The 27,467-nt window shown below is 44.0% G+C and overlaps 1 protein-coding gene across 1 annotated transcript in view; it reads right to left on the bottom strand.

The window, feature by feature from the left end:
* PAX3 (paired box 3) overlaps positions 1–19,659 on the bottom strand; it is a 109,619-nt gene extending 89,960 nt beyond the window's left edge. Inside the window, exons 1-4 of the mRNA XM_019533076.1 lie at positions 19,367–19,659; positions 18,033–18,268; positions 16,641–16,767; positions 16,075–16,209 (exon numbers count right to left, since the gene is read on the bottom strand). Coding sequence (XP_019388621.1) covers positions 16,075–16,209; positions 16,641–16,767; positions 18,033–18,268; positions 19,367–19,451 — 583 coding nt within the window. The 5' untranslated portion in view covers positions 19,452–19,659. The remainder of the gene's footprint in view (positions 1–16,074; positions 16,210–16,640; positions 16,768–18,032; positions 18,269–19,366) is intronic.
* Positions 19,660–27,467: the final 7,808 nt, after the last annotated feature.

Below are 27,467 nucleotides of genomic sequence, written 5' to 3'. Positions count from 1 at the left end.
CCAAGTAGAACAGCTCAGATTTTAGCCGTCAAACATCTGCTCACAAACAAACTTTGGGCTAAGAATGATTTGCATATATTTTTCCACAACATTTTTTTAACAGATTTGACAGTTGTAGCACCTTTGTAAGCATTCCTTAAACAGGGCAGAAGACAAAATTATACATTATGAATTGCCATGTTCTTACAACTACATTTGTGGCCCAGCGTTTTAGTTTGTTATGTTAATGTTAATGGTATTAGCCAATTGTCAAACTCTACCAGCTGGAGTTATGTTTAAAGTATAAGTAAAAAAAAAAAATTCAGAGGCACCTTAAGAGTAGCACTCACCTGTTGCACTTAACCAGCTGTTGTTAGCTCTATTACTGCTATTGCAATTTGCATGTGCAGTATTGATCCTCATGTTCATGCTCGTCTGCCCCTTCATAAAAGATTTTGCAGAAACATCACATTCCAAATTAGATTGGTAGCTGCAAAGTTCAGGACACGAGCTGTTATTCCATATAGAAAGGCAACAGATCTAAAGCCCAGATGGAAAGATTTGGAATTTCTTTTACTTCAATCTTAATGTAAAATTTGGCTGGAATAATAATAAACTTTTCATCTATCAGTCCCAAAACACTTTACAGGAAGGAAAACAGAGGTACGGAGAGACAAAATGTTTTGCTAAGGATCAGGCAGCTGGTTTGTGGGGTGTTGAGATCTGGCTAAAAACAAACACTTGTGTGATTGTGAGGAGAGGAGGCATTTTGCCAAGGCACAGGAGCAATGCTTTTCTCTAATTATAAGCAATGAGGAGCTGTACAAATGAAGTTCTACATAGGTATTAAAGTCCAATCTAAAAGTCACCTATTGTGTGGCACTCTTGATTATGTTTTCTTCATAATACAGAGAGCAAAGCTATCTCTTTTCTTATCTCCAGCCTTGATTATTTCAAAACTTCCAATTGGAGAAACATTGAAAAAGCACTTATAAACTTTCCATGAAAGCACAAAAAAACCAAGGACTTGTTCAGTAACATTCTCCCCCTGAATTGACACAACACAAAACCTACTGTGCCACCACATCTGCAGTATAAATATATACTCTTCTAAATGTAAAGGTACGGCACCTAAAACGTGACCCATGCGACTGAAGTTTTTTCATTCACCCAGCTACATTAACTAACTCACTCACAACAGGATAGATGCTGGTAAACAGTAAGTTAAATAATCCCTGGCATTGCAAGGAAACACTTTTTAAAAACAAGCTCCATGGCTAAAATGGGAAGAGCCTACACAGTAAAGAGCACTCTCTTTTCTGTGATATAGAACTCTTAATTCTGGCTACTTTCAATTTTGGGGTTTTTTGCTAGCCAAGGAACAAATGTAAATTAATCTCATTCCAAGTCAGTGCGTCTTTCCTTCACTGTGCTGGAAATATGTGAGCTCAATTACCAGTCCATTCTCCGATTAGGAAGACTGGTTTCAAACCTAAAGCGTCCTTGTCTGTACTTTGGAGACCTTCCACTTCTCATCTCTACTAGTTTGTTTGTATGAATTTTTGATGTTTCCTTCCCTTGAAGCAGTGGTTGGTGACTAAATATAGCACTTTTATAAATCAGATCTGTTCCCTTATGTGCAGTTACTCACACCTGCTTGCTTTATTAACCAAAGTATTTACTCGGTTTAATTTATTAAGGTTGCAAGCCTAACACATTTATGGAAAAGTGAGTTGGCTACCATTGTACTTCCCTCAAATTCACGAGGAACGTTATGTTAAGTTCTTGTTGAGGGCCAAATGTGATTCCCAGTGCCATTCACTGAGCCCCACTGAAGACTGAGGTTGCATACGGGTGGGTAGACGGGGTATTGTTCAGCCTGCAGAACCGTTGCACGTATACAGAGTCAAGTCATGGTTTGTTTTCACGTTGTTCCTAAGTCACTCTTGTGGTGACACTAGGTGAAATATTTGTTCTATCCATTGACTTTTGCCTGTCCATCTTGTCAGTGGATGGAACAAACATTTCTCTTTTCAGTAGATATAGCCTAATAACTCTTCCTAGCTTGCCTCAGGGAAAAAGTGCAACTACTCCACCCAATGTCCTTTTAAATGTTTTTCCTTGGCTACCTACCTCTTAGACTGCTGGCGAAAAATCCACCATTTAGGAAATTCCCTGGACATCTTAGAGATATGGTCTGACTTCTTTTCCAAAATTAAAATTGTTTTGCTGTTTAGGAAGGGGGGCAGAAACACCAATCCTCAAGGAAGAGCACTCCTCTCCTCAGAATCATGACTGACTTCTACCCAGGGATAGTCCAGGACTGTGGGCTACTCGGACGTTACAGACGTTGACATATTACACCGATTCAGGAGCTTCCGAGGGTTACCAGCTGCAAAGACTTTTTGACAGAATCAAGCCCTGTACAGAGGCTTTCAAAAGCACAATTCTTTTCTAAAAAGTGACTGTGCATGTAGCACTTTTTATTAATCAGATCTGTTCCCTACATGCGGTTAGTCACGCCTGCTTCCTTTATTAACTAAAATATTTACAACATTTAATTTGTTAACATTGCAAAACTAACACATTTATAGGAACATGAGTTGGCTACCATCCTACTTCCCTCAAACTTAAGAGAAATGTTAAATTCCTGTTGCAGGGCTAAATTTGATTCCCAGTTACATTCACTGAGTCTTCAACCCACTGAAGACCATGAGGTTGCATACGGGTAACAGGGGCACTGTTTGCCCTGCAGAATCGTTACATGTATACAGAGTGAAGTAAAGAAAAGAAACAAAATGGCTGCCACATACAGCCATTTCATATAGAATGTGAAGGTCTTGAGGGTTTACCATACTGTCTGCAATTTGGTTTTTACTCTTATTCAGTAGATAGTAGCAGGCAAGCAAGGCAGTAAAGAACAAGAAGGGCTTGAAAAAAATATGTGACCCATTATAGCATGTGGAATAACTGGTTAGACAATGCACAACCTCTAATGGAATATTTAAAAAGTAGCCCTCTGTTATTCCACATATAATCCAAAAGTCAAGAGGACTTTTTTGCCTGATCTCACTGATTTCAAAGGGAGCAAAATTAAGTCCTATAAACTGTATTTTCAAGGGGATGGGCTCAACAATTTAACAGTTTTTTCTAACTGTAATAACTACTGTATAATCCTATATCAATGAATCACAAAATCATTTGATTCATAAATGTAATCTTCTACTCTTTGTTACTTATCAGTTTAAAAAAATACATGCAAGTAGTCAACAAAACTACACACACACAAAATATACATTGCACACCACAAGAGAATATTAAAATGCATCAAGTCTTTCTCTTCACTGAACTGCAGAGGAGTTGCAGCCCCTACTTTAAGATATTGAAATATAAAGGTCTGATCACATCTCCCCTCAGTAATTCTTGCAAATTCTTACTCATGTAAGACTCTCCCTATGCCTGGGGATATTTGTGCCTGAACATTTGCAAAGAACAATTTTTCCAAAAGATATCATATTTACCCAAAGAACCATGTCTACTCATGTAAATAATTCCTAATCAACCTAGTTCAGTAAGACTACTTTAATAAGTAATAATTGAATGAATTAAGTTTGCAGGATTAGGCCCCAAATAGGTTAGCAGTCATTCGAAACTATGCAGTCATACAGGGAGAGGCTGGAGGGTTTCGTTTACTCCATCATCACTCCACTGATTTTCCTGAAGTTACTCCTGATTTATACTAATTTAAATGAGATCATAACTGTTCCCTGAGGTATTTGCAAATGCTCACAAGAATTCACAAATTTGATATAGGAGATATAAACACTTAGTTTCTTAATAAAAGTGCAAAAATAGCAAGCCACGATTTTTCACATATTTACTTTAGCTAAATATTTGCCATTTGTTCAGAAAACATTTTGCCTCTTCTCTCTTCTGCAAAAACCCTCTTTGATGAAACTCACAGCTTAATTTGTTTTCCATTTATCAGTAGAAGCACAAATTATAGTCGATTTATGAGTATATTTTTTCATTCAACTCAGTTGGTAAGTATTTTATTAACAGCCATCAGTACACTATTGCTACTTGATTTTTTTTAACAGCTATGTTCTACAAGCTCAAGCAGCCTTGAAGAGGGTGGAATTATTGGAAAGGCATTTTCAGCAAAAGGGCCTGCTGTGATGGAATCACTTTTCACTTCCTTTAGTCTAATAGAGTCTGAGTCTGAAGAATATCATGCAAATTCTACTTATTTCTCAATGTGGGTGTTTAAGATGAGGACAGTGGTAATACTGATAGGAGAAAAAAGAACTGTTTTGTCTAATTTGGTTACATTTAAAATTTGGTGTTACATACCTAATTGTGTAGGGTAATTTTAATAAAGCAGAATAAGTCATTTACTAATGAGCTAGAAAAACTGAAACAGTTGTTGTTTTTCTGGGTTAGGCTCTTAGGGCCATGTCCTGCTTCAGTTGGCATGAGCAGTCCTACTCACATGAGTACGGTGAGTGGAATTTGATTGATGTTGAATAAGTTGCTTGGAACTGAAATGTCAGGTAAAAATGGCTTATTTCTCATGTAATGCAAATCACAGTGGTCTATGGGACAACATATCTGATAAAGAAATTACTGTATAGCCATTTATGGATTTGAACATCCCAGTGACAAAAACCCTTAAGAGAAGACCCATATATGGATTTACGACTGGTTATAAGCATTGGTCATGTTTAGCAGAAATTTCACTCTCAGATAAAAATTCAGGAAAACAAGCAATTAAAACTTAGAACGTGTCACTGATTTTATCATGCAGTAATTCACTAAAATGAACAATTTAGGCATACTGACTTTTTAAGAAATTTTAGACCATCGATATTTTGAAAAACATTAATCATAAAACTGAAGCAAAATGTCTTCAGAAGAAAAGTTATTTGCAAACTGTTCATAAAGAGCTCAAGAGGTATGCAAATAAGAAAAAAAAGTATTTGTAACACTGTGAATAAAAATCTAAAAATGTTATACTATATCTCTTAACTATAGCACTTGAGTTCTTCCTACATAGCCTTAATTCAATTCAATTCAATTCAGTCCAATTTATTAAGGATTCTGGCTAAATGCCATCCTCCCAAAAACGACATAACACAGATATGACCATACTATAAATAAGTTCAAACAAAGTAACCAAACTACAAATATTATACTAAAATAGAGCCCGCCAACATAAAAACATTATTAATATAACTATCGTAGTACATCAAGACATGAATCTATAATATTGTTGTATGTAGATCCACAATTAAGACAATAAAATTGAATCTAATGTTGAAATGTATTACTCATATCAGCAATAAAGGGTATTTAACTCTAATTGCCTCAGCCTTATAAGCAAAAATTGCAAGACAGTTTACTAAATTCGGATCTGTTGCTGTAAAAGCTAGATTAATGGCTCTCTATTTGAAAAATGTATCAGTTTCTTCAAAAAAGGTAATAAATAGGTTCTCCTTATGTCATGATATAAAGAACATTCTAAAGCATAGCAGACAGACTCAGCAACGTCTTTTAGTCCTTGGAATGGAAAATCTACATCCAGCCGGAACAGCTGTGGACATCTGTTTGGTCCTGAGTCTAGTCAAAGAGGATCATCATTTATTATTGAGATCAAGCTGTAAATACCTTTCTTCCCCACAATCTAATTTCCAAAGTGTATATAAAGGGGCAATAGGAGTAGCACTAGACACTGCGAAATCATTCTGTCTGGCAATATCTCTCATCCTCTGGAAAACAGGAACATTTTCTACAGGGGGAAAATAATCTTTCATTATCTTTGTGATAGCATCCCATCCGAGAAAGTGCAAAAGTATGGGACAGAAAAGCTAACCAGGGTGATTGAAGAGGAGGAGAATTATTCGTATTGTCTGTGTAATATAATTTAAGCAGATGAAATGGTAAAAAGGGCAGGATTTTAAACCAAAATCCCACTATTATAATAATATTAGTTAAAATAGAATCCATTCCTGTCTCTAATCTCAAAAAAGATGCAGGAGTTGAGGGAGGAAGAGCCAGAAGAGCCCTAAGAAACTTGTTCTGAGGTATGTCTACATCATTACTAGCAGCATAACCCCATACTTCAGCAACATATAAGATCTGAGAGGTAACTTTGGCTTTATATGCAAATATAGGAGCTTAGACTGATCATCCTGCTGTGGTTTCATTAAATTTCTTTTTAGTCACAGCCGATTGTGCTGCCTTATGTTTAACTGACTGAATATGATGTTTCCGTGGTGGAGAAGCTGTGAATAACACACCCAAATACCTACAGGTTTTGACCGACATAACTTCAATAAGAGTAAGGTAAGGGATTAGGTAGCCCATGCTCACCACCTTTTTATCTAAAGAATCTCAAAATCTGCAATTTAGTTGAAACTCCATAGCATAATTCTAAACCAATAAAACACATCCAGACTATACCTTGTATACAATGTTGTGTTTGTTTATGTTAAGGATGTGACAGCATGTATTTTACTATTCCCATAATAAATACAGCTATATGTTATACAACTGGGAATCATTTATCCTCAAAGACTACATCCTGCTTACTTTTCAGCATAGATTTGGGAAGGGACAGCACGTGTTCTCACTGAAAACAGTACAAAAATTAGTGCACCGTTTTTACATTAAGGGCCCAATCCTGAAAAGCAATGTATTTCATAAACTCTCATTGCCTTCTGCAGAAACTGTGGTCTCTTTTAGGATCAGGTCCTCATTTGTCTATCACATAGTTTGACATAAAAAAGACCTTTCCCTCTTTTGTTTTCCTTTAAAACTTATCCAAAAGAAAGATTATGTACAATGAAACTAAGTTCATTAAAACTCAATCACTAAATATCTTTTTGCTTTGCACTCTAAAATTATATTGCTTTTACAATAAAAATATAAACTCATACCAATATATATTTAACTATAAACAGAAAATAGACAAGATTGTCTATATAATGCCTATGCTCTACACAGTGTTAAATACAGAATCCATTCAATTTCACGTCATGAAAGACAGTTTGGTCATTAATCTATAAGGTTTTAGAAGCAAAGAAGGATTTTCCAAGACAGATAAATTGAAATGATCCTGCTTTGATCTCTGAGGTTAAGAATCAGTTACAATAGAAGATGAACAACAAGGGGCAGAGCTACTGGCCTTTTTATGTGTGACAGTGGTATCAGCAAACAACTACTTAATCAATATTTGGCCAGGGACACTGAAAACTTCCTTTTCAAATTTTAATTCCTAGTTGTAAAACAACTGCAGACTAACCTGTGAGCTAGGACATTAAACTGACTGCTTAATTGCCTTTTGCTATCTTGTTAGTTATATATGTACATTCTTACAAGTTCTTCAATCTCTACTTACCAGAATAAATAAATGGCCTGTCATAGACTGCATCAAACTAAATATTCCTAGCATATGACAGTCCACAGTGATTGTTTTAATTTCATTTTGTTTCACTTTTTTTCTTGCAACAGTGATTGAAACCAAATCAGTTTAACAGCATGGGGCAGCAGTACTTCAGGGCAAATTAAGTAAAATTATGCACCACATTGCACTGAAGTCTCATGGTGAGTTCTGTTCCTGTACATCACTTTTCTCAGCAAAAGGCACTTATCTTCTGAGAGGAAACTTGGAAGTATATAAAACTTGTATTTATTTTGTTTTCTCAGTAGTCATGCATGTTTGTTACCTAGAATTTAAAGTGACACTTACATGGACAAATTCACATGGACTAGATTGGTCTGATTTATTGCTTAGTGTTTCACTCAATTTCTTCTTAAATTAACCAGAGAGCACTTTGTAGTTCTGCTTCATTTCCCAATGCAGTTTTATTATGTAGCCCTGGGGACTGTTGATAATTTATCACTATCAACTTTATTTGCTTCTCTCTTCCAAACACTTATGCCAGCTCTGATAGATAAGTAAATCTAAGACAAAAATAAATCTTCTCCTTGCAAATATTAGATTAAAAATAATAAATTTGAATAGATATAACATACATAATCATTTACAATTGCTAAATCAATCTAAGATTTTCCATCAACTTAGATTTTTTTCTATAAAGTTGAATTTAAAGTTTGTAGTTTCTATTAACAGAATAGAACAAGCACTAAACCACATGAATAACTTTACACACGAGTAGAATCTTTGAATGGGGCAGCTCAGTTACTCACATATGACCTTGTTTACAGAACTGGAGCCTTAGGATCCAATTCTGTAAATCCTTATGATGCCCTAAACCTGAATATTTCACAGGTGCTGGATTAAAAAAGAGTCCAATCCTTAGTGTTACACATTTCCCGCAAAAGCACAGGATTTTACAACCAATATCCACACGATGTAATCCACAGACATATCAACAAAGTATGATTTTACATGGAAAATCTTGGCCCCACTGAAATCAATGGAAATATATGCATTGATTTCAATATGTATACTATGTAAGACTAGTCCAATATTAATTAATATTTATAGTGGAATCAACACTGATGCAAATGTTAATAGCTTCTTTTGGTGACCTAGGATAATAGTTTTTACTGCATCAGTTGAAACACAAATTTGTTATCTAATATTTACTAATTCAAAAATGAGTCTTGTTTTAAACATACTTATCCTGACAAGCTGGCAGTTATATCAAAAGGACTTCCCTCTGATTACGATCAGGTGCTTTTAAAGGTAGTCAGTTTTTAAGGTGTTGAAGTAAATTAAAATTAGAATTAATCAAATATTCGTTTAAAAAAGGGAGATTATAGACTTGTTTTTATTTCAAAGAACCATTTCAAAAGGAGATCATTTTCTCTCCTTAGCTTTAAATATAGTATCATTATTTATGTTCCACTATTGGCCTGTGATGACTGGGATATCTATCATTCTTTGAAAATGTTTACTGCTCATCTGACCTTCAAGAAAGTAATCTGTGGGACTGATCCTAGGAGGTGTGAAGCACTATCAACTCTCAAGCTGAGGACACTCAGCCCATTTCTGAAAATACTCAGGACCTTTCATGATCAAGCTTTAATGTAGTTGTTGGTCCATTATCAGCATCTGTATCATAACAGTATGTAAAAACCCTATGCAAGGGACTGAACAAGACAGGACATAGAATAATATAGTCCCTACAGGTAAAGTCCTATCATTTGATTAGACTGTAATTTGATTAGACTTTTCTTCTGTATTTTTACAGTGCCTAACACAATGGAATCTTAAACTATGAGGGGGCTCCTTAATGCTACCGAAATACAAATAATAAATAATATTATTAAAAAATTATCTCCCAGGGGTTAAATAAAGCAGTGCTTACTAATTTTTAATCAAGAAAATAATCTGTATTTTCTTGTCACTTCAACAGTTTAAGCACAGCAACTCAAAGTTAATTACTCAAGTTTAATCGTTCAAGCTGCCAGTGATAAAATATTTAAAGTACTATTGGGAAATTCCACATTCAAGAAAATAATTGCCAGCAGTCACAGTCTTCTTAATTGTGTAAATGATTCTTTATTGGGAGCAGTTAAAGCAAATATGTAGAGTGCTTTTCAGCTGTAGGTCAGAAAACATTTTACAAAAGTGGATAAGGATTACTTTCTGAGCTTTCTGGATAGGGAAAAATTAAGCAAATAGCTGATCTGCCCCAGGTCACAGATCCACAAATAGAAACTCACCAGCTTCCTTTTGGTCCCATGTTCTAACCAATGAACCACACTGCCTCCATAATAAATGGAGATGTTCAAATTGCTACTTGTCTGCTGTATATAAATCCTCCTCTTTGATAAATTAATTGTATTAATTTAACAGACTAAAAATAACCTATTGAAGGATGTCTACCACACAAAATCAAAACATCAGATAGCCTATCTAGCCTGTGCTACCCTTTAAATCATGTGCAACCACTTCAAAGTCCATGTATCAAGTCAGTAATTGTAACATTGCATCTAAATATTTAAGCTAGAGGCTGGTAGTCGCGTGTCCCATTTACAGGCAGCATCTGTCCTCTAATTCCATTACAGTACAAAGCAAAAATGTTTCCCAAAACTCACAAACAGGAAAAGCATCGCACAGCTATAGAAGCAGCAGCAGCCTGAGCTTTCTAGTTACTGAGCGGGGCTTTTGTGTTAAGATCTTTCTTTTCTTTAAACTCCCCCCACAAAAATAGGGGTGGTTGCAGAAACTGCACTAATGTGAGCCTCAGGCCAAAAAAGAAGTGGGAGGGGAGGGCTTGGTCCAAGATGAAAGTAAGAAGGAAATAAAGAAGGCAATTTAGTCTGCTTTAGCCTGAATTGCTCTCTCAGTGAAGCCAAGAGTAGAAGGCTGGGATGAGTAGGGCTCTTTTGGAACAGTGCGCATGACTAGGGAGGAATCCATTGTGACCATGCCTGAGGCCAATTCCACTGAGTTGGGGAACAGAGGGTCCCATTTAAGCAGTGAGCAGGCGGTGTTACTCAGCGCAGCAGCAGCACAGTACCCTCAACCAGTGCAGACCTGCTCCTGATCCAGCCTTGAGAAGCAGCTCTATAACCCATTATTTTGATCATTAAAAAGCACCAACTTTCCCTAGGAAAACAACAGCCATCTTGTGAAGTGGAGAAGCTACCAAATTAAAAAACATATCATGCAATACATAGCTTCAAAAGTTATGTGCAATTCCCTTTTATATGTTATTTATTCTAAAAATATCCCCTGATGTGCCATATAAAGGCACAGACAAGCTTCTCTTTGGTACTCTTTATTTATGGGTTAGTCATTTATTAGAACACTATAATGTGAACATACACACACTATAATATATTGATGGCTATGCCACTCTCTAAAGCTAAGCCTTTCTCTAAACATGTATCAGTAGCAATAAGGGGGATGATCTGAGGATAAATTAAGAAAAAAGATCTAGGTCTAGCAATGTAGATTGCTATAAGTGGATAGATGTATTTTCAGAGATACAGAAAACTCTAAAAATATATTAATACATCTAGAAGTGCAAATATACCTAGATGTAGATATAATCTATCACAAAATTACAGATATATATTTACATCTCAACGATAAATTCCAGAGTCATAATATACTTTATTTATCCCACACTTTTGGCCTTTTCATCTAAATTCTTCCCACTAATCCAGTGCTGCTAGGTCTACTAACATCACAAATTTCTAGGCAATTTTATATTGCTGCCATTAAAAACAAAACAAAAATGTTGTTTCTTTCCTTCCAAGGAATTCTGTCCAACATAAATTATACATGTCTGAGGTTCAAGATGGGTAATACTCAGTCCAGGATCAGTAATAAGTGATGTATTTGATATAATGTAATAGAAGGAGTTGAGTTATGCCTTTCAGAAAGGAAAAATGTCTAACTCTCCAGCAGGTTGCATCACTTGCTTGTATAGTCCTCTTTTAGGTTATTTTAGAAGTTTCTGTAAACTTCTGTAAACTTATACTTCTTTTAGAAGTATAAGTATGTCCCTTATACTTTTTCTATCCTTCTGAGCCTGCACATAAAGGGTTAAGGCAGCCTTGCTCTATAGAGCAAGAGCTATGAATGACAGTAGCATATATAAAGCCTCTCTGAAAGATTTCGAAGAGACATTTTCTATAAAGCATATGCTCTACCCTACTTGATAATGTGATGCAGTAGAACAATTTTATCTGCAACTCTTTGGGGTGACCTGAACAAACAACTTGTGGTTTTACAACTTCTGAGCATCACACCCAAATTCACTGCAATAAAACCTACCTACCTCATCACCATGTCTGTATCCACAGTCCTGGGTCAGGCCAAATCCTAATCATCTTCCTCAAAGTAATCAGATTCAAGACAGCAATGCTTACAATCCCACAAAACAAGGATACTTTTAAACTACTACACTGAAGTAACTGGGAGCTTTCACAACTACTTAAATGGGAGAAAGATCAGACCTTGTTTGAATAAAAACAACAGCATTTGACCTGATGTTTTTAACCTTAAATACAGATTGTGGATGAAATCCAACCTTCTCTGATGTCAAGGACAGTTAAAGCAGAACTTTGTTTCTGGCTAAACATATGAAATTGAATATATATCCTACAGTTTTCATATGTCATATTCTGTTATATTTCGTTCTTCTTGAGCAGCCTCTTTCTCTTGCTGTGGCATTTCAGCTATGTGGGTATTAATATTAGGCAGAGAATACTAACAAGGCAGAAGAGAAGGTGTTATTGTAAAGAGTTACTGGGCATGTCTACACCTGCATTAATGCGCCATTTAGTACATGTAATAACAGGTACTAACTTAATGAGACGTAATTAGCACTACTGTGCAGAATCACCAGCATACGTTTTTTAGGTGACACGAATGCGCAGTAGACTCTACTGCGTATTAGCACATTAGGACAGCTTTCACCATGCTGTGCTAATGTGCAGTAGAATTAGTCTACTGCTTCTAGCATCTCATGTAGATGCATCCACTTGCTACTAAACCTCACCAGGAATTACTGTTAAGAGACAGTTTTTGAAAGCCTGATCTTCCCAGTGATTTTTTGTGCTCCATCTTGTGTCCAAACAACTGTAAATTTGCTATCCACCTAAGAGGGAAAAATGGGACTTTTTTCACTGGGATCTCAAGTTGCTCAGGGATTAATATCTTTCAAGAGTTATACAACACCCCCACAGAACCAGGGTGGATTTGATTTAAATTGAATCAAGTTAAATTTTGATTAAAATCATGATTTAAATCACTGGTCAGAAAGCCTCGATTTAATCATTTTCTACAAAAAGTACATTCTTGTTGTTTGATATCCTTTATTCATTTAACTTCTTGAAACTTTGCACTTTTAGAGAAACGTAAGGGCTTGACTGTGTGTACACAAACTTGCAGAGAAACAATACGGATGATGGATGGGTAATCATATCTGTTATCTCTCATCTCCATATACTGCTGATAACAAGGATGTTGTCGCTGTAAACAACAACCTCCCTATGCCTGAAGAAGGTGTCGGTGCAGAAAAGTTTGAAAAGAACAATTTTTTCCAACTATTTAGTTGATCTAATAAAAAATATCACATCTACCCAAAGAACTATGATCACTGGAGAAACAAATCCACAGTTCGAGAACTGAAACTAAGCATCACAGGAATGCTTAATGGGATCTTCTAGACTGAGCACTGAGTCCCATTGGGTTGAGTAGTTGTCTTTAATCTTTACTAATCTATAGAGGAGCCTCTTGGAATCCCATAAGATTGGGCCCCTAATATAGTCCATGGCCTGTTGTGACCTATTGATAAATTTTCTAAAAAGATTACATGAATATATGGTCTCAAATAGTATATAATTAGACATTATAATCCCTATTCCATGATGATATTTTGAGCTTTAACATATCTTAAATTAAACCTATATTTATATAAGTTATTTTTAATAAAAGCATCTTAACAAAAAATAAAAATATGCTTAAATAAAAAATATGATTTAAATAACAAATCAGATCTTTTTTAAATTGTTGATTTTTATCTACCCTGCACAAAACCAGGGCAGCCTATAAAAAAACTAATAGTAATTATTTTGCCAATATTGAATATTGACATTGATGATAAAATGCTCTTGTGAATATTTCCTTTCCTGAAAAATCTGAGTTTCCTTTGAGATTCATGGCATTAATGCTTCTTAGCATCACTGAAATTTTAGCTTATGTCAACATTGGGACTAGAATCCAAGCACTAAACAGCAGACGGGATCCCCAAGAGTATTTTCAAGTTGGAGTTGAGGATTGGGACATTTTGATTTTTTTCTTTTAATTTATTTTTTATTTTTTGCCCTTTTTTGATCTGATTGTGACTTCCATCCGTTTAGGTGTTGTTCAGTACATCAGGGATATTATCCAGGTTTCCAACTGTATCTTTTTATTCTCAGTGACTCAGCAATTAAATAGTCTGGACATACTGGGCAAGATGTTTTAAAATGACTAGTGATTTGCATACTCCATTTTTAGATGCTCAATTCATGATACTTTAAAGAGTTTGAGAGGTGCGGACTTGACACTTCCTGAAAACTGAACATTTCAAAATGTCTCAAAGTGGGCACTCAAAAATACAAGCTATCCCCCAGAAAGTAATGATTTTTTTAAGGATTGGCCATTAATTTTAGCCATTGTTTCCTTAGTCCATCCCCTTCTCTGACATACAAGTTCCTTCAACTGTAGGAATTACAGAGTGAAATTTTGTGTCCCCTCTTATGAAGAAGGTCAGATTAGTAGTTCCTTCTGGCCTACTTGCAGCATTTTCTCTTCGGTGTGTATATTTTTATAGGCACACATACACACACATACTGAAGATGTAGCTTCTCAGAAAGCCCTAGTAACACTGAGTTGGAAACTGAGTTTGGGGTTTGTTTTGTTTTTGTTTTTACAATACAGGGGGATACTATAGTTTTAAAGAATGGTTTCAGTTGTCTTTCTTGAATGGCAGTCGGCATCTCTAGACGTCTAGAAATGCTAGAAACATTTTGTAGGTGAAAATAGCCACTTTTTCCACGGTGGAGAGTCCATAAAACTGCTTGGAGCATCACTATTGGGGCTCATTGAATAATTCATCCCTCATTGCAAGCCCATAATGTCTTTTCTCGGCCTTTTGTGGGGCTGTTTTCTCTTCTTTTCTCCTTGAATTATAAAAAGGTTGCCTTCTTTTGTTCACATCAAGCTGCTGCTCGCTGAAGCTTTGTCTGTGCAAAGCTAAAGTGTGAGTTTCAATGGACTCTCCCCTCTTTGTTTTCCAAGTTCATCTCCAAGTGTAGATTGTGTATAGAAGGCCTTCTTTGTAAAAGCTGGAAAAGTTGTACAAATGTTTGACCAGCTCATTTGGTACTTTTGTCTCCTCTTCTTCAGCGTTTCTGCATGTGCAGGGCAAGCTCTGGAGGAGGAGGGCTAGGAACTTCTAGCAACAAGTACCACAGCACTGGCAATAGCCTGTCTATCTCTGCACCAAACCCAGGCCTGGAAAACCTGCAAGGAGCTGTGGCCATCCCTTTTCTCTGGCTTAGGTTGCCTATTTCATTTCATTTATTTCCCAGCCAGCAACACAGGCTTTCCACTGGGCCATGGTAAAAATGAATGAAATTACAACGAATGCGAATCTTAGGCCATGAAACCACGGTTGTATTTTTCTCAAGCCAAAATTCCCATTTGTTTTTAGACTTCTTGTTTGGTTGAGTTTTATTTATTTATTTATTTATTTATTTAAGGTTCCTCTTCCCCAGCCTCAGCTCCCCCTAGCTGTTTCTGTCTCCTCTGAGTGCCTGTTAGAAATGTGGAGCTGAAACAGCCCTAGCAGATACAATAAGAGCTTTCTAAAATCACAGAAAATGGGACCACTATGCAAAACTGTAAGGGAAGGAAATTATGAGACCCACTTGGACATTGTACAGGCTGTTGCTTTTATCAGCCCAGGGGCTGCTCCTCTGATGTTTATTCAGGCAAAGACTCTCCCTGGAGTCAGGATGACAGGATTCAGCCTCTCCCATGGAGAGAGACTCTGTCCCTTTTTTAAATCTTTTCAGTTTACATGCTGACAGCCTCCCGCAGCTCTCTGGTTTAAGCACATGGTGGGATCAGTGCACATGCAGGATATTCTTTCCTCTTACCTTTGCATTCACACCTGCCTCCAGACTCAGCCTGAGTGATAAGAAAATCCCCATCCCCTCCATGCCAGAGACAACCAGACAGAGTCACTAGCAAAACCCTGGGCGTGCTGGTAGCCAAGGCTCACAGGCTCCTGGGGATCTACAGCAAGGTTGGGGGACTCCAAAGCCTGCTGAGGACGCGGGCCGGATCTCGGAGGGGGGGGCCAGCTGTCTGAGCTGCTCCCCGCTCCCCTCAGCTCTCCCGGCGGCTGCGCGTCCAAGGCGCTGCGGCTCAGGGGGATCCCCGGCGGGGTCTCCGCTCGGGACCCCTCAGCTCCGCCGCCTGCGGCGCTCTGCGCTTGGCAGCAGTGGCACTGCCCGCCGAGAGGCGCCCGGCGTGGTGCCCTGGAGGTCCCGTCCCGGGCGCCTGCTCGGCCCCGGCCCCGGCCCCGGCCCCGCGCCTGCGGGGGGCGGCAGTACCTCGCTCGCTCAGGATGCCGTCGATGCTGTGCTTGGCCTTCTTCTCGCTCTCCTCCACCTCCTTCCTCTCCAGTTCCGCCTCCTCCTCCTCGCCTTTCCCAAACTTGCTTCGCAAAATGCGGCTGATGGAGCTCACTTCAAGGAGGGAACCGCAGAGCTGTAAAGGCTGGGGAGGCCGCTGGGATCCCCCCGCCGCCCCGCCGCCAGCCTGGGGAGCGCCGGGCCCGGGCCGGGCCGAGGAGCAGCAGCCCCCGCGCAGTGCGGTGCCCCGCGTCCTCATCCCCGGCGCCCAAAGGGGGGGGGGGGCAGAGATGCAGCTGCTTTTTGTTTTACTGCTCATGTTAGTTAAAACCAAAGCGGCCCAGCACAGCACAGGGGTCCCCGGTCCTGCCGCAGCTCCCGGCAGGGGAGCAGGGCCCCTGCTGTCCCCGCTTAGGAGCTCTGGTTAACCTCCTTCCCTTCCCAGCGGCTCCCAGGCTGATCCCGCAGTCGCACCCCGCAGAGGGAGGAAAGGGGGCGCTTCGACCAATAGCCCCGCGCGGGGCAGTGGGGCTGGAGCCCGGTACCTGAGGGGACCGTGTTGCGATCGCAGACCCCGTCCTTGAGCAGCTTGTCCCGGATCTCCCAGCTGAACATGCCCGCGTTCTCCCGCTTGTACTCCTCGATTTTCTTCTCTACGTCCGGCGTCGTCACCTGCTTTAATAGAGACAAAGCAGGCGGGCACCGAGTTTGCAGGGCAGTCGGACAGGCCTGGGTGCCGCCGCCGAAACCCGGAGTAACTCCTCGCACCTGAACGGGGTCGCTCCGGATTTCCCCAGCTGCTGCGGGAGCCGCAGACACCCACCCCCGGAATGGTCTAGTTTGTCTGCTTTTAAAAGGGACTCGGGGCCGCCGAGATCAAAGGACAGGAGGGCAGGAGCACAGGGCGCCGGTGCCCAGGGAGCAGTCGCGGGGAGAGCAAGGAAGCGGGTGCGATGCCCCGAGTCCTGAAACCGTCCCGGAGGAGTCACAGGCCGCGGGCAGGGCCAGCCCAGAGACGCCCCGGCAGCGCTGCGAAGGCAGCAGTCGCGAGGGGCAGAGCCGGAGCCCCGCGGAGCTCAGGAATGGAAACCAGCAGCGAGCCACGGAGCAGGCCCGTGCGGATCCGCCCGCAGAGCGGCAACAGAGCAGCCAGACGCGCGCCCCGAGCCCTCTCCTAGCTGCCCGACTCGAGCTAAATGAAACAGCGCGGGCTGGGAACGGGCGGCTACAGGGGCTCCGCTAACCCTTCGCGCAGAAACTTTCCGAACTCCAGGAAGCAGCGGATGGGAAACGTCCCTGAGAAATGCAAAAGAAATCCTGAGTTGTTTAGGGGAAAGGGTTGCGATCCGGAGCCATGCGACCGGGCTGAGATTTCTGCAGGGATCTGCACTGGTCTGTGAACCGTGGGTCGACCTCTTCCTTGGCATGTGTGTATAAATGCGAGTAGCTTTTCAGAAGACGAGTTGGATAGACCCAGAGAAACAGAGAGAAATAGAGAAAGCGGTGGGCAGGCTGTTACTCGAGATCTACCCAAGCAACACTCCGGAATAAAGGAGCGGCCCCATGTAGGTGGTTGGCTGAGGCCAGAAGCGTTTTGCTCCATAAGTGATTTTAAAAATAAATGAAATCAAAGCCGGCGTGTTTCAGGGGCCGTGGTGAGAGCTCTTCTCACCCTGTCCAGGGAGAAGCTTGCTGGATCCTGCGCTGCCCCAGTAGCGTAGCCCGTGCCCTTACCCGGGGCTGCCCTCTCCAGCACCCCGAGCTCATGCGGGCCTGGTACAAACAAAGCCTGCCAACACGAGTCAGACTTGGCAGATCCGGGGCCACATCTACCCCGACTCCAGCTCCTGGCTCCCCGGCCCCATCCAGCCAGGCCGGTCAGTGGAGCGGCCCCTTGCCCCCTGCCCCCGCAGGTGCTGGGCTGCTCATCTCCTCACCTTGGGCTTGCTGCCCCCGATGGCCCCCGGCCGGATGGAGCCCGTCTCCTGGTACCTGCAGAGGATTTTGGACACGCAGCCGTGGGATACACGCAGCTGGCGAGAGATGACACAGGGCCTTATCCCATGATGGGCCATCTCCACTATCTTGTGTCGGATGTGGTTGGGGAGAGGCCTGCCATTGATAAAAACTCCCCCGAGCTGGTTGACTCTGCCCTGGCCTAGCGGAGTGGACACTGGAAGAGCAAGGGGGAGAGGGAGTTAGGTGCTGTGAGTGGGGCCAAGCCGAGCTCCGACCACCCCCTCCACACGCGCTCCGACACGGACACACACGCCGGGACAGTGCGGCTCCGGGGAGCCCAGCCCGCCTCGCCGCGAAACCAGCGTGGGGAGGGCGCCGCTGCCGCCGCTTGTTCCCCACGTGTGCGAGCAGGGGAGCGCCCTGCAGTTTTCACCTGTTGCACTTGCCGTCAGTGCCCGCAGCAGGGTCGCCGAGGGGCTGGCGCCGCCGGGGGTGGAAGTCAGGCCGGGCTGCGCGGAGGCGCCGGCCCCTGCCGCCCAGCAGCCTCGGGGCTGGGACTGCCCCAGCGCGCTGGGCGGCGTGTGATGGCTTTGCACACTTCCCTCCGCCTGCCTCTCTTCGCTTCTCGCTCCTTTTTGCTCTTTCCCAGCAAAGGCCCCGGGAAATCTTGGCCTTTGCCTTCCTGGGGGAAGGGGCACGAGTCTGATCTCTCCACCCGGGAGGAAGAACACGGCTTTTTTAAGGCCTGTTTCCATACTTTTCCAAGGCCTTCTCCCTCCAGCTCTGCGGAGGGTGCGAGGAGGGTGCAGGCCTGGCGTGGGTGCAGGTCCTTAGCCAAGCCGGCTTGCCCTGCCCTGCTCTCCGGTGGCGGGGGGGGGGAGGTTGTCTGGGGACTGAGGCCCCAGGGTTTTGAGGACAAATCCCCGGACAAGCAACAGGCTCTTGCCCGCACTTGGCTTCGCAGATTGAATTTTGCGGCGTTTTTTCCTGCAGCGGAGTCAACGCTTGGCTCATGGGGAGAATGTTAATAAAAACAATGCGAGTCACGTGTGGGGAGAAGGTGGCAGGGTGGCAGGGTGCCCCTTTGTTCACCCGGGGCGTCTTTATTGCATATCGGGGGGGACGGGACTTTTTCCACCTTGCCCTGATCTTGGGTGGTTCTAACGTTTGTTTTTAATCGAAGCGAAATCTACGGAGCCTGAGCGGAAAGGACCTTCCAGCAGCACAGAGATCCTGTCACCCCTAGATTCGCACTTACACACGCGCACGCACGCACGCACACGCGCACCCCCCGCTCTCGGAGCCGCCTTACCTTCCAGGGGGAATCCGCTGCGGGGGTAGTTCTGCCCGGGAGCCGGCCGCATCATTCTTGGGACAGCTCCAGCCAGAGTGGTCATGTTGGAAACAGCTTTGCTTGAATATTATATCCAGGTGCAGACTGGCAGACGCGAGATCGGCTCTGGCAATAAGATTCCCACCGAATAGGAAAAGTCCTGAGGGAAGGGGGGGGGGAGGAAAGGGAAGAGGGGAGCTACGTTCTTTCTTTTTGCCAATAAAACGTGATATCCCAAAGCAAAGGGGGGAAAGAGAGAGAGAAAATGGAGAAAGAAAGAGAAGCGAAGTTTAGTGCAAGGAGGGGAACTCGCACGCCGGTCGCTGCGTGAGAAGTGCTCGGGCCGCCGGGCACTGCGTGCGGATGAGCGCACGTCGCTCCGGAGCTGGGGGGGGTGGGGGGTGGCAGGAGTGATTTCTTCCTGTTGTTGATACCGAGTGAAAGGAACTCTGCTCCGGAGTATTTATTAGTTCTTTCACCCAAAGCTTCATCAGGATCTCTGAGCTGCGATTGGCCAGCGGGGAGACTGTCCCGGCTGGAGAAGACAGGAGCTGATTGGGTGAAATCTGCAACTTTCTCTTCTCATCATTACAATCGAGGCCTCAATCTAGGAGTGTGACCCAGGCATCGCCTCTTCCCTTGATAAAGTGTCCTTTCATAGAATGGCTGGACAGGAGAAAATGCAGAAGCAGGGGAGAAAGCAGCCTTCAGGGGAGAAACTGCTCATTCCTTTTACAACTGTCTTGGCACCATGCCACTTGAAGGAGATTACAATAAGGAAGCAGCCAGACACTTGCATGTCTTGAAGTCAGTCTCTCTGGTCACCTTTTCTTTCCGGGGGGGTCGGGGGGGGGGTTGTTCATGTGCAGCTGTATGTTGTCCTGGTCAAACAGCCTGCGAGAAATTCAAGGGGAAGTTCTGTGTTTCTATTGATAACGGTCTTTGTCTCGTTTTCTTCGGGGCGTGGGGGGCAGTTTGAAATGAATATATTTTTTCTTTTTCCATTCTTTACATTTTTTCCACTGAAATCTGTAGTAACAGAGAATAAAATCTCCAGACCAACTAGTACCATCACTTTTTTCTTTTAGCGGGAATCTCCATAGATCTCAGTTGGGATTTCTGCTTTGAACATGGACGGCAAGATGTAACCCTGTATTATATATATTTGTGTGTATGTTAAAGTAAGTCTTGCTAACAAGCATTTGTTCCCAGGAATTTATTGTAGTAGTCAAACTAAACTGCTGGAAAAATAAAAGAAGTAAAGTCTGACTAGGAGCTGAAGTGACCACAGCAGGATATGACGCCAGGAGTGTTGTAAAGGCTGGCTGTCCTTAAAGAAGGTACTATTGTGCATGTCCTTTTATTTATAACTTGGTAAGTGCCAGCAAACTCGCCTCCTTTACTCTCTGAAGTGCCAGCCCAGCTTTCCACAGTGCTCTTTATTTGCAATAGTCTATTCAGTAACTGTCACTCTCGAGCCTCAAGTTATTCAAGACCTTAATCAATCAAAAGGATGAGAATCGTTCAGGTTTCCCCCCCTTTGAAATAAAGGAAACAATGAGTTCTAGGCTTAAAGTCCTCCCGTTCTCTTTACAATCTGGGGATTTTTTTTCTATCGCTGACTCTATCCTCCTGGGGAATTAATGTTAGGGTTGGGGGGGGGGTGTTTAATTATAAAATAATAAGACGAATCAGCCTGCACAGGAAAATAAACAAGGAGCCACATGGCTCAAAGTTTACTCAGGGAAAACTGAACAGCCGTGCAGAAAAGAGTTTTGCTCAGCCAAAAGCTGGAGCTTGGTGGGGAAGGTTTGCTGAAAGACGGCTGGGTGATGCTCTAATAACTTAAAACTAGACAGTAACTTAAACGGTAGACACACGGGTGCCATCAGCCTGGTTATTCTGCCTCCTACATTTTTGCTATTGATTTTGCTTTCCCAGTCCCTGCGCACCAGTGAGAAAATAAAATAATTTAGCTCGTTTTTCAGATGCATCCTGTAAAAATTACTTGTCCCCTGTGGGCACTGGAGTTGTATGTGGCACTTGGGAGCAGAGCCGATTGGAGGACTGATTTTTAAAGAGACAAAATAATATGGAAAGTTTGCACGACAGGGAATCTAGCTGGGTATTTTTGCTCCGACCATATTTAAATGTCTTATTTCTGCTTGAAGCACTGAAAAGAAGACTGTGTATGGATTTGCGGAACCTCTGGGTGTTTTTTTCTCCCTCACTATCAATGTCTTCCATTTACTGTAGCACTCATATGTGATCAGATTTTTAAGGCACAGACTGGTATAAATTTTTTAAATTGTGGAATGATGGGATTCCCTAGAAAGTGTGTAACAGTTTGATTCAGATCAAGTTATTTCATTTAGATTCCGCAAAATGAATCTGAAGGAAATACATTCTTTAGCTATTATTAAAAGTCGAAGCAGGCTTGAAAAAAATCTTCATCTAGAAGTGCTTGCATATGGACTAAACTATCCAATTACAAAAGATTAAAATATTGCATATCATAGATATTAAATTGAACTCACCAACAATTGTAAACTCCAGGGAAAGGAAACCTGAACGTGCTCTCAGAAATAGTTTCTACGTGGCTGATGAGCACAGGTCAAGACTTCTGGTAGCTGAAGCTGTAACTTCAGCGTGGTATAGATACATCTATTATACAGCGATCATACATACATGTAGACGATCCAATATGCTACTCGCCGTTTTAGGTATAAGATCGTGGTAACTTACTGATACTAGCTGAAGTAGCTGAAGTCGGAGGGTGGGTCTTATATCTTACATTTTACTGTGAATTGCTTTTTTTCCAAAGATTTCATAGACATCAGGGGCTGGAAGGGGCCTCGTGAGATCATCGCGTCCAGCCCCCTCCTCCTTTGTACCCAAATCATATATTTCTTCTTTGCTCCTATTCTGACTGTGTGTGTGCATGTGCGCGCACGCGCGCGTGCTTTTGTGCCGGTGTACTCCGGGGGGGCTTCTGACACCACTTTTCCAATTGCTTCAAGGGGCTGGGCAGAATCGCTGCCATCCTGTACCAGTTCTCATTTGTTGAAAGTCAATGTTTCAGAAAGATCAGGCACGATCAGGACCCCACTTGTTTCCCCATTGAGTCAAGGGAAGTGTTGCCATTAAAGCTATTAGGAGCAGCTCCCAGAAGTGTTACTTCCATTACCCTGATACAAGCCAAACACACACCTCTATGTGAGGGTACACGAGCTGAGCGCGGGGCATGCAACCAGGGCTGACTAAGGGGGCACCTGAGCAGACACCGCTAACCAACTGCTCGCGGCTCTCTTTACCGATAAATAGACCGACCGCCCCGGGTCTGTAGCACGATCTGCCTTTTTTGCTTGCTGTGGAGCTGCCAGCTTCCCTGGCAACCGAAGCGGGGCCTGGAGAAGAACCACGAGAGACACCGTTGTGCTCGCGCCCCGCGCGGCGGAGCCTCTTCTACCCGCGGACCAGTCGCTGCAGCCGCCTCGGTGGGTCGGGCCTTTGCATCCCAACCCCTTCCCCCTGCGGTGCCAGGTCCCCTTCACGTGAGAATGAACCCGAGCGTCTCGCCAGCTGCGCAGGATTTTCTAAGTGCAGAGCTATTGCCCTGTGGGCCTTCAGCTTGAAGAAGTGATCTCTGGTGAGCAGCACTGCCCGGAGCCCGCCGGCAGCTCGGCGCTCTGCACCTCCGTCCTAGCGCTGTTTCCAAGGTTTTCTTGGAGCGGAGAAAGCTGAGCTCCGCCACGTTTTGCCCATGAGAGGCGGAGATGTGGGGACAGCACGGACCCAAGCTCCCCCCGTCATGCATGGCAAATCGGTGGACATACTTGTCTTTCTCGCAGCCAGGCGCTCCTTTCATAGCCTGGCGGCGTGGGGTGGGGGCGAGGGCGGGGGTGAGGGTCGCAATTGACCCGCAAACCGGACTCTTACGAAGGAGGGATAACAAGGTGCTCCACTCGTGGGCAGTGTAGGCAGTAAAAGCAGCTCAAGGTACTCGCCTCTCTCCAGCCACACGGACTCCCCGGTGGCGTAGGCCATTCAGAAATGATTATGTGTCCAAAATGACACGGCGGAACTGCTGCTGTCCTGCTCAGACCTTTACCTTCTCCCCTGATCGACCTGCCCTGGCTGGGAGGGAGGAAGGGGGAAGGAGTACTGTGTACCGGGTGAGGGCCAGATCCTGCTGTTCCTGAGGTCTCAAACAAGCTTTCCTATGGGGCTGGGGAGGACAGGGTCGTCCCTCTCCCCACCGTTTCCAGACACCAGGGCCTATCCTACTCCCATTCAAGACAACCTGCACATCCCTACGGGCGTGAATGGGACAGGAATTGATCGAGAGAGGGAGAGTGAAGAGCATCTTTCTCCACCACTAGCACCGGGCGGGCCCGATCGTGCCCTGGGAGTTTTGAGCGAGCAAGGGCTGCAAGCTGGGGTTGCTGGGTATGAATTTCACAGAGGTGGAAGAGACCCCCGCACAGGAACTGTTCAAATTCCAGGCAAAATGATTAGGCATGAATGCCTGCTCTCCCGTATTAGAGCCTTTTAGGCCAGCAGAGAGGATTTCACGGTTTTCCAGTGGAAATAGCTAAAAATGCTCCTGCTAATTACAGAGCTCTTCCAGGCCAGGTGCACTTTTAATTGGATTAGTAAGTGCTCTATATTAAACCTGCAGCACATCAAATGGACAGTGAAAATTAGAGCTATTAGGAACAGAGGCAGTTATTTATGAATGATAACATTTCTGTTTTCTCCTCCATTCGAAAAAAAAAACAGTTTTGCAGTTTTACAGGGTTCGGCATACCTCATGTTAAGGTTGCTTATTTTAATTTCTCATCAGGCTTTGCTTTTTCCTGAGTGAATTCACCATACAGTTAGACCCCTGGTCATAATATTCAACTTAAACATCAACCCTTAATGTTGAGCAACGTTTGAAGAAAGAGAGAAAGGGAGGAAAAGAAAGGCAGTGGGCGGGGTTCTAGGTACGTTTTCATTGTTCTTATGCTTATCTGGCATTTTAACAATGTATCAAACTGCAAAAGAGAGAGCATTTCCAGACAAGAGTTTTCAAATTAATTCATCTGCGGGTGTGCATATTTTTGGTTTAAATTGCCAAAGAACCGATAAGGCAGCTTTCTGTTTGGAGGACTGAAGCTGGCCATCCCTCGCTCCAGCTACTTGCCGATTTCTGCCTTACCAAGTTCCTAAAGAGTTTTTATCCGTGGTGGGATGTTTAGAGGGGAAGAGAATCGTGAGTTACTGTTTGTTCCTCTACTTTCGCCTCCTTTGTTGTGGATCTAGCAATGAGAGGGGGGAAATACCCTACCCTAGTGCTCGGCTCAGAGATGAGTGCCAGGAGACTTTAGGGCCACCGATCCCACATGGAGCATGCCCCCTTTTCTTGCTCGAGGATATTCCGAACCAGGCGTTCGGGATTTGCTGTGACCCGCAGAAGAGCTGCCACGGTTTAAACGGAGCAGGGAGAGCTTTGATCTTAAAGAGCGCTCTAATATGTGGTGAAGCAGTTGTCCTGATTTTAAATGCTTGCTTGTTATTAAAGGAAATGCACTCTTTAACCGATAAAATCTGGTGGTTCTTTGCTGTCACAAATCCGAAGCAAGCTCAATTAAAGAAACGCCGGGCCCTTTCGGGACAGAATTAACTACACATTATTGAGAGCTATAAAACGTCACTGGAGAGAAACTTCAAAGCGATCCAAGCAATTTGGGATTAGTTTACAAAGAATGTTCAAAATGTCCTCCGCCTTCCACATTGGGCCTGAGATTTTCCCATTCCCTATGAATAATAGACAGGCGGGCCATGACATCCTACGACATATGTAATGTTGAGTGACAGCTCAGAAAGTCGTGTAATCTACCAACAAATTTCAGCAACAGGCCAGTTCTTAATAACTCAATTCAATTTTTCCTTAAAAAAAATAACTTCCAAGTGATGTGCAACAAGTGGTGCAGTTAATTAGAGAAGCTGAGCGTCGCAATACGGGCCGGTTAAGGCCCTATTCTTGCAGTCTTCCTCCCACTGCCCTTGCAAATGGTCCCCCTGAGCTCTGCAGAGCTCTTTTGTAGAATAAGGGATTTACGCAGCGTGGGGAAAAACGGCAGAATCCAGTCCTTAGCGAGAAATAAAAAAGAAAGGTCCTCAGGGGAAAATAAATGCTATCCTATGCAGGAGGTAATGATTAGCGAACTATAAAACGAGCTGAGAAGTGTGGAGCTTTCCCCTGGTTCTAGAGTTAGGCAATTTCCATAGCAAATCTCTACACACCAGGGTGGCTGCTTTTTATAGCCTTCAGACGGTGACACCAGAGAGCCAGCCTAGGGAGAACACGGAGCAGTGAATGCCACAAGCAAGACAAGAAAACCTGAGATTTGCACGCACAGCCTTGCCTCGATTTTCCAGCTCTAGAGAAAAAGAGACATACGTGCACGCATGCAGATATGCATGTGCACGCATATAAATGCACACACCCATGCACACGCACGCATCTATCTATCTGTCTAGCTAGCTAGCTACATAGACACACGCACACGGAGAGCAAACAAGCAAGCCGCCCCACTCCACCGCCCCGGTTGCTTTGCTGCGGTGCGCACAGACATCGCGGGCAATCCCCTAACGCTGCGGCGTGTGGGTGGGAGGCAGCCTTGTCCTTATCTGCTCCAGACAGGGTAAAGCGCTGGGAGAAAGCTGCAAGTGAGGAGATGCTTATGGAAGAATTACAGGCTGACCCGTTTCCTTGGAGATATCGGGTCTGAGGCTTACTCGGCGGGACCCGCCCCACCAGGTTGCACTAAAGCTCAGCAAATTACGAACCCGCGAGAGATTACCTCGGAGTTATCCGCAGGATCTGGGCGCTCCTGGCTTCATGCTGTCTGGCACAGACGTGACCGAGCTGGGGGAACCCGCACTCCTGCGAGCATCCCTGCCAGGTCCACACTTGGAGACAAGTAGCTTCAAGATTAATTGTTTTAAGGGCTCCCCCTCCCCCCCTCCCGGAAACATAATACTATTTGGAGAGGGAAAAAAATAACAGCAAAGGGCCAGGGAGATTAACATTTGGAAACTTATGAAATGTAATCTGCATATCCAATTGATTCCCAGCATATCAGTTTAAAGGATAAAGATGTGTATCTACATGATGGATATTGCATTAATAGGCACACCAATAAAGGTTGAAAAGTCATCGCTGGAACCTTTGAAGCTTATTGCCTCGCTTTTTATGTCCCATCCACACGTCTCAGCGCCGGCTTTTGTCCCGGTTTTCTTGCCCTCTCCTCCCCCCGCCCCCCTCCAACTATTTTGTTTCACCAAATTAGACATTTTTTAAAAAGTGTTGGTGAACTAGCGCGTTAATTTGCCAACAGGGAGCCATAAAACACCTTTCTCGGAAGGCGGCAGCAGGTGGCTAAAGAGGTGGGCGCCCGCCGGACCCCGCCATGCGGGGAGGCTGGCAAGTGCGATCGGGTGAATCCGGCTCGGCTCCCCCGTGCAGCCGCGCCGAGGCCCGGGCCGAGCCCGTCTGGAAGCGGAGGCAGAGCTCGGCCGGGCTGGGGTGTTTGCATGAGGCTCTTGCCTCCGACTCCCGCCGGCCCCGCAGTGCAGCAGGGCGGCTGTCTGGGACCGAGTACAGATGTTAGTGCCTGCCTGAAAGGGACGGGACATGTGGGACAAGGCGCTGCCACGGCCCGGGTCGGCGGCGCTGGGGGCGGGGAAATCCGAAGCGACTCCGCTGGACCCGGGGGCTCGCGGCTTCCAGCGAGCAGCGGAACAAGGGAGAGGCTGCGGGGAGGGGAGGCTGCCCCCGAGGGCCGGGCCGCTGTGTCCCCCAGCATCCCCGGTGACTCGGGCTTGTTTCCCGCCTAGCAGCGGTGGGGATGTGGCGCGGGGCTGGAGCTGAGCGAATCAGTCTTGTTTCGCCGGGAAGCCCAGTCCCGGGGGCTGTTGCTGCGAGCCCCGAAGCACTCGTCCCTGCGGCTGGCACAGGGCGAGCTCTAGTCGGCGTTTAGCAAATGGCCATAGAGGCGCCGTGCCCCCGGGGACCTCGCCAGCTCCTCGC

Source organism: Crocodylus porosus, unplaced genomic scaffold, assembly GCF_001723895.1.
Source record: "Crocodylus porosus isolate Cpor-Errol unplaced genomic scaffold, CroPor_comp1, whole genome shotgun sequence".
Taxonomy (NCBI): Eukaryota; Metazoa; Chordata; order Crocodylia; family Crocodylidae; genus Crocodylus; species Crocodylus porosus.
Note: the sequence above shows the minus strand (reverse complement) of the source record. Positions and strands in the feature narration are given on the sequence as shown.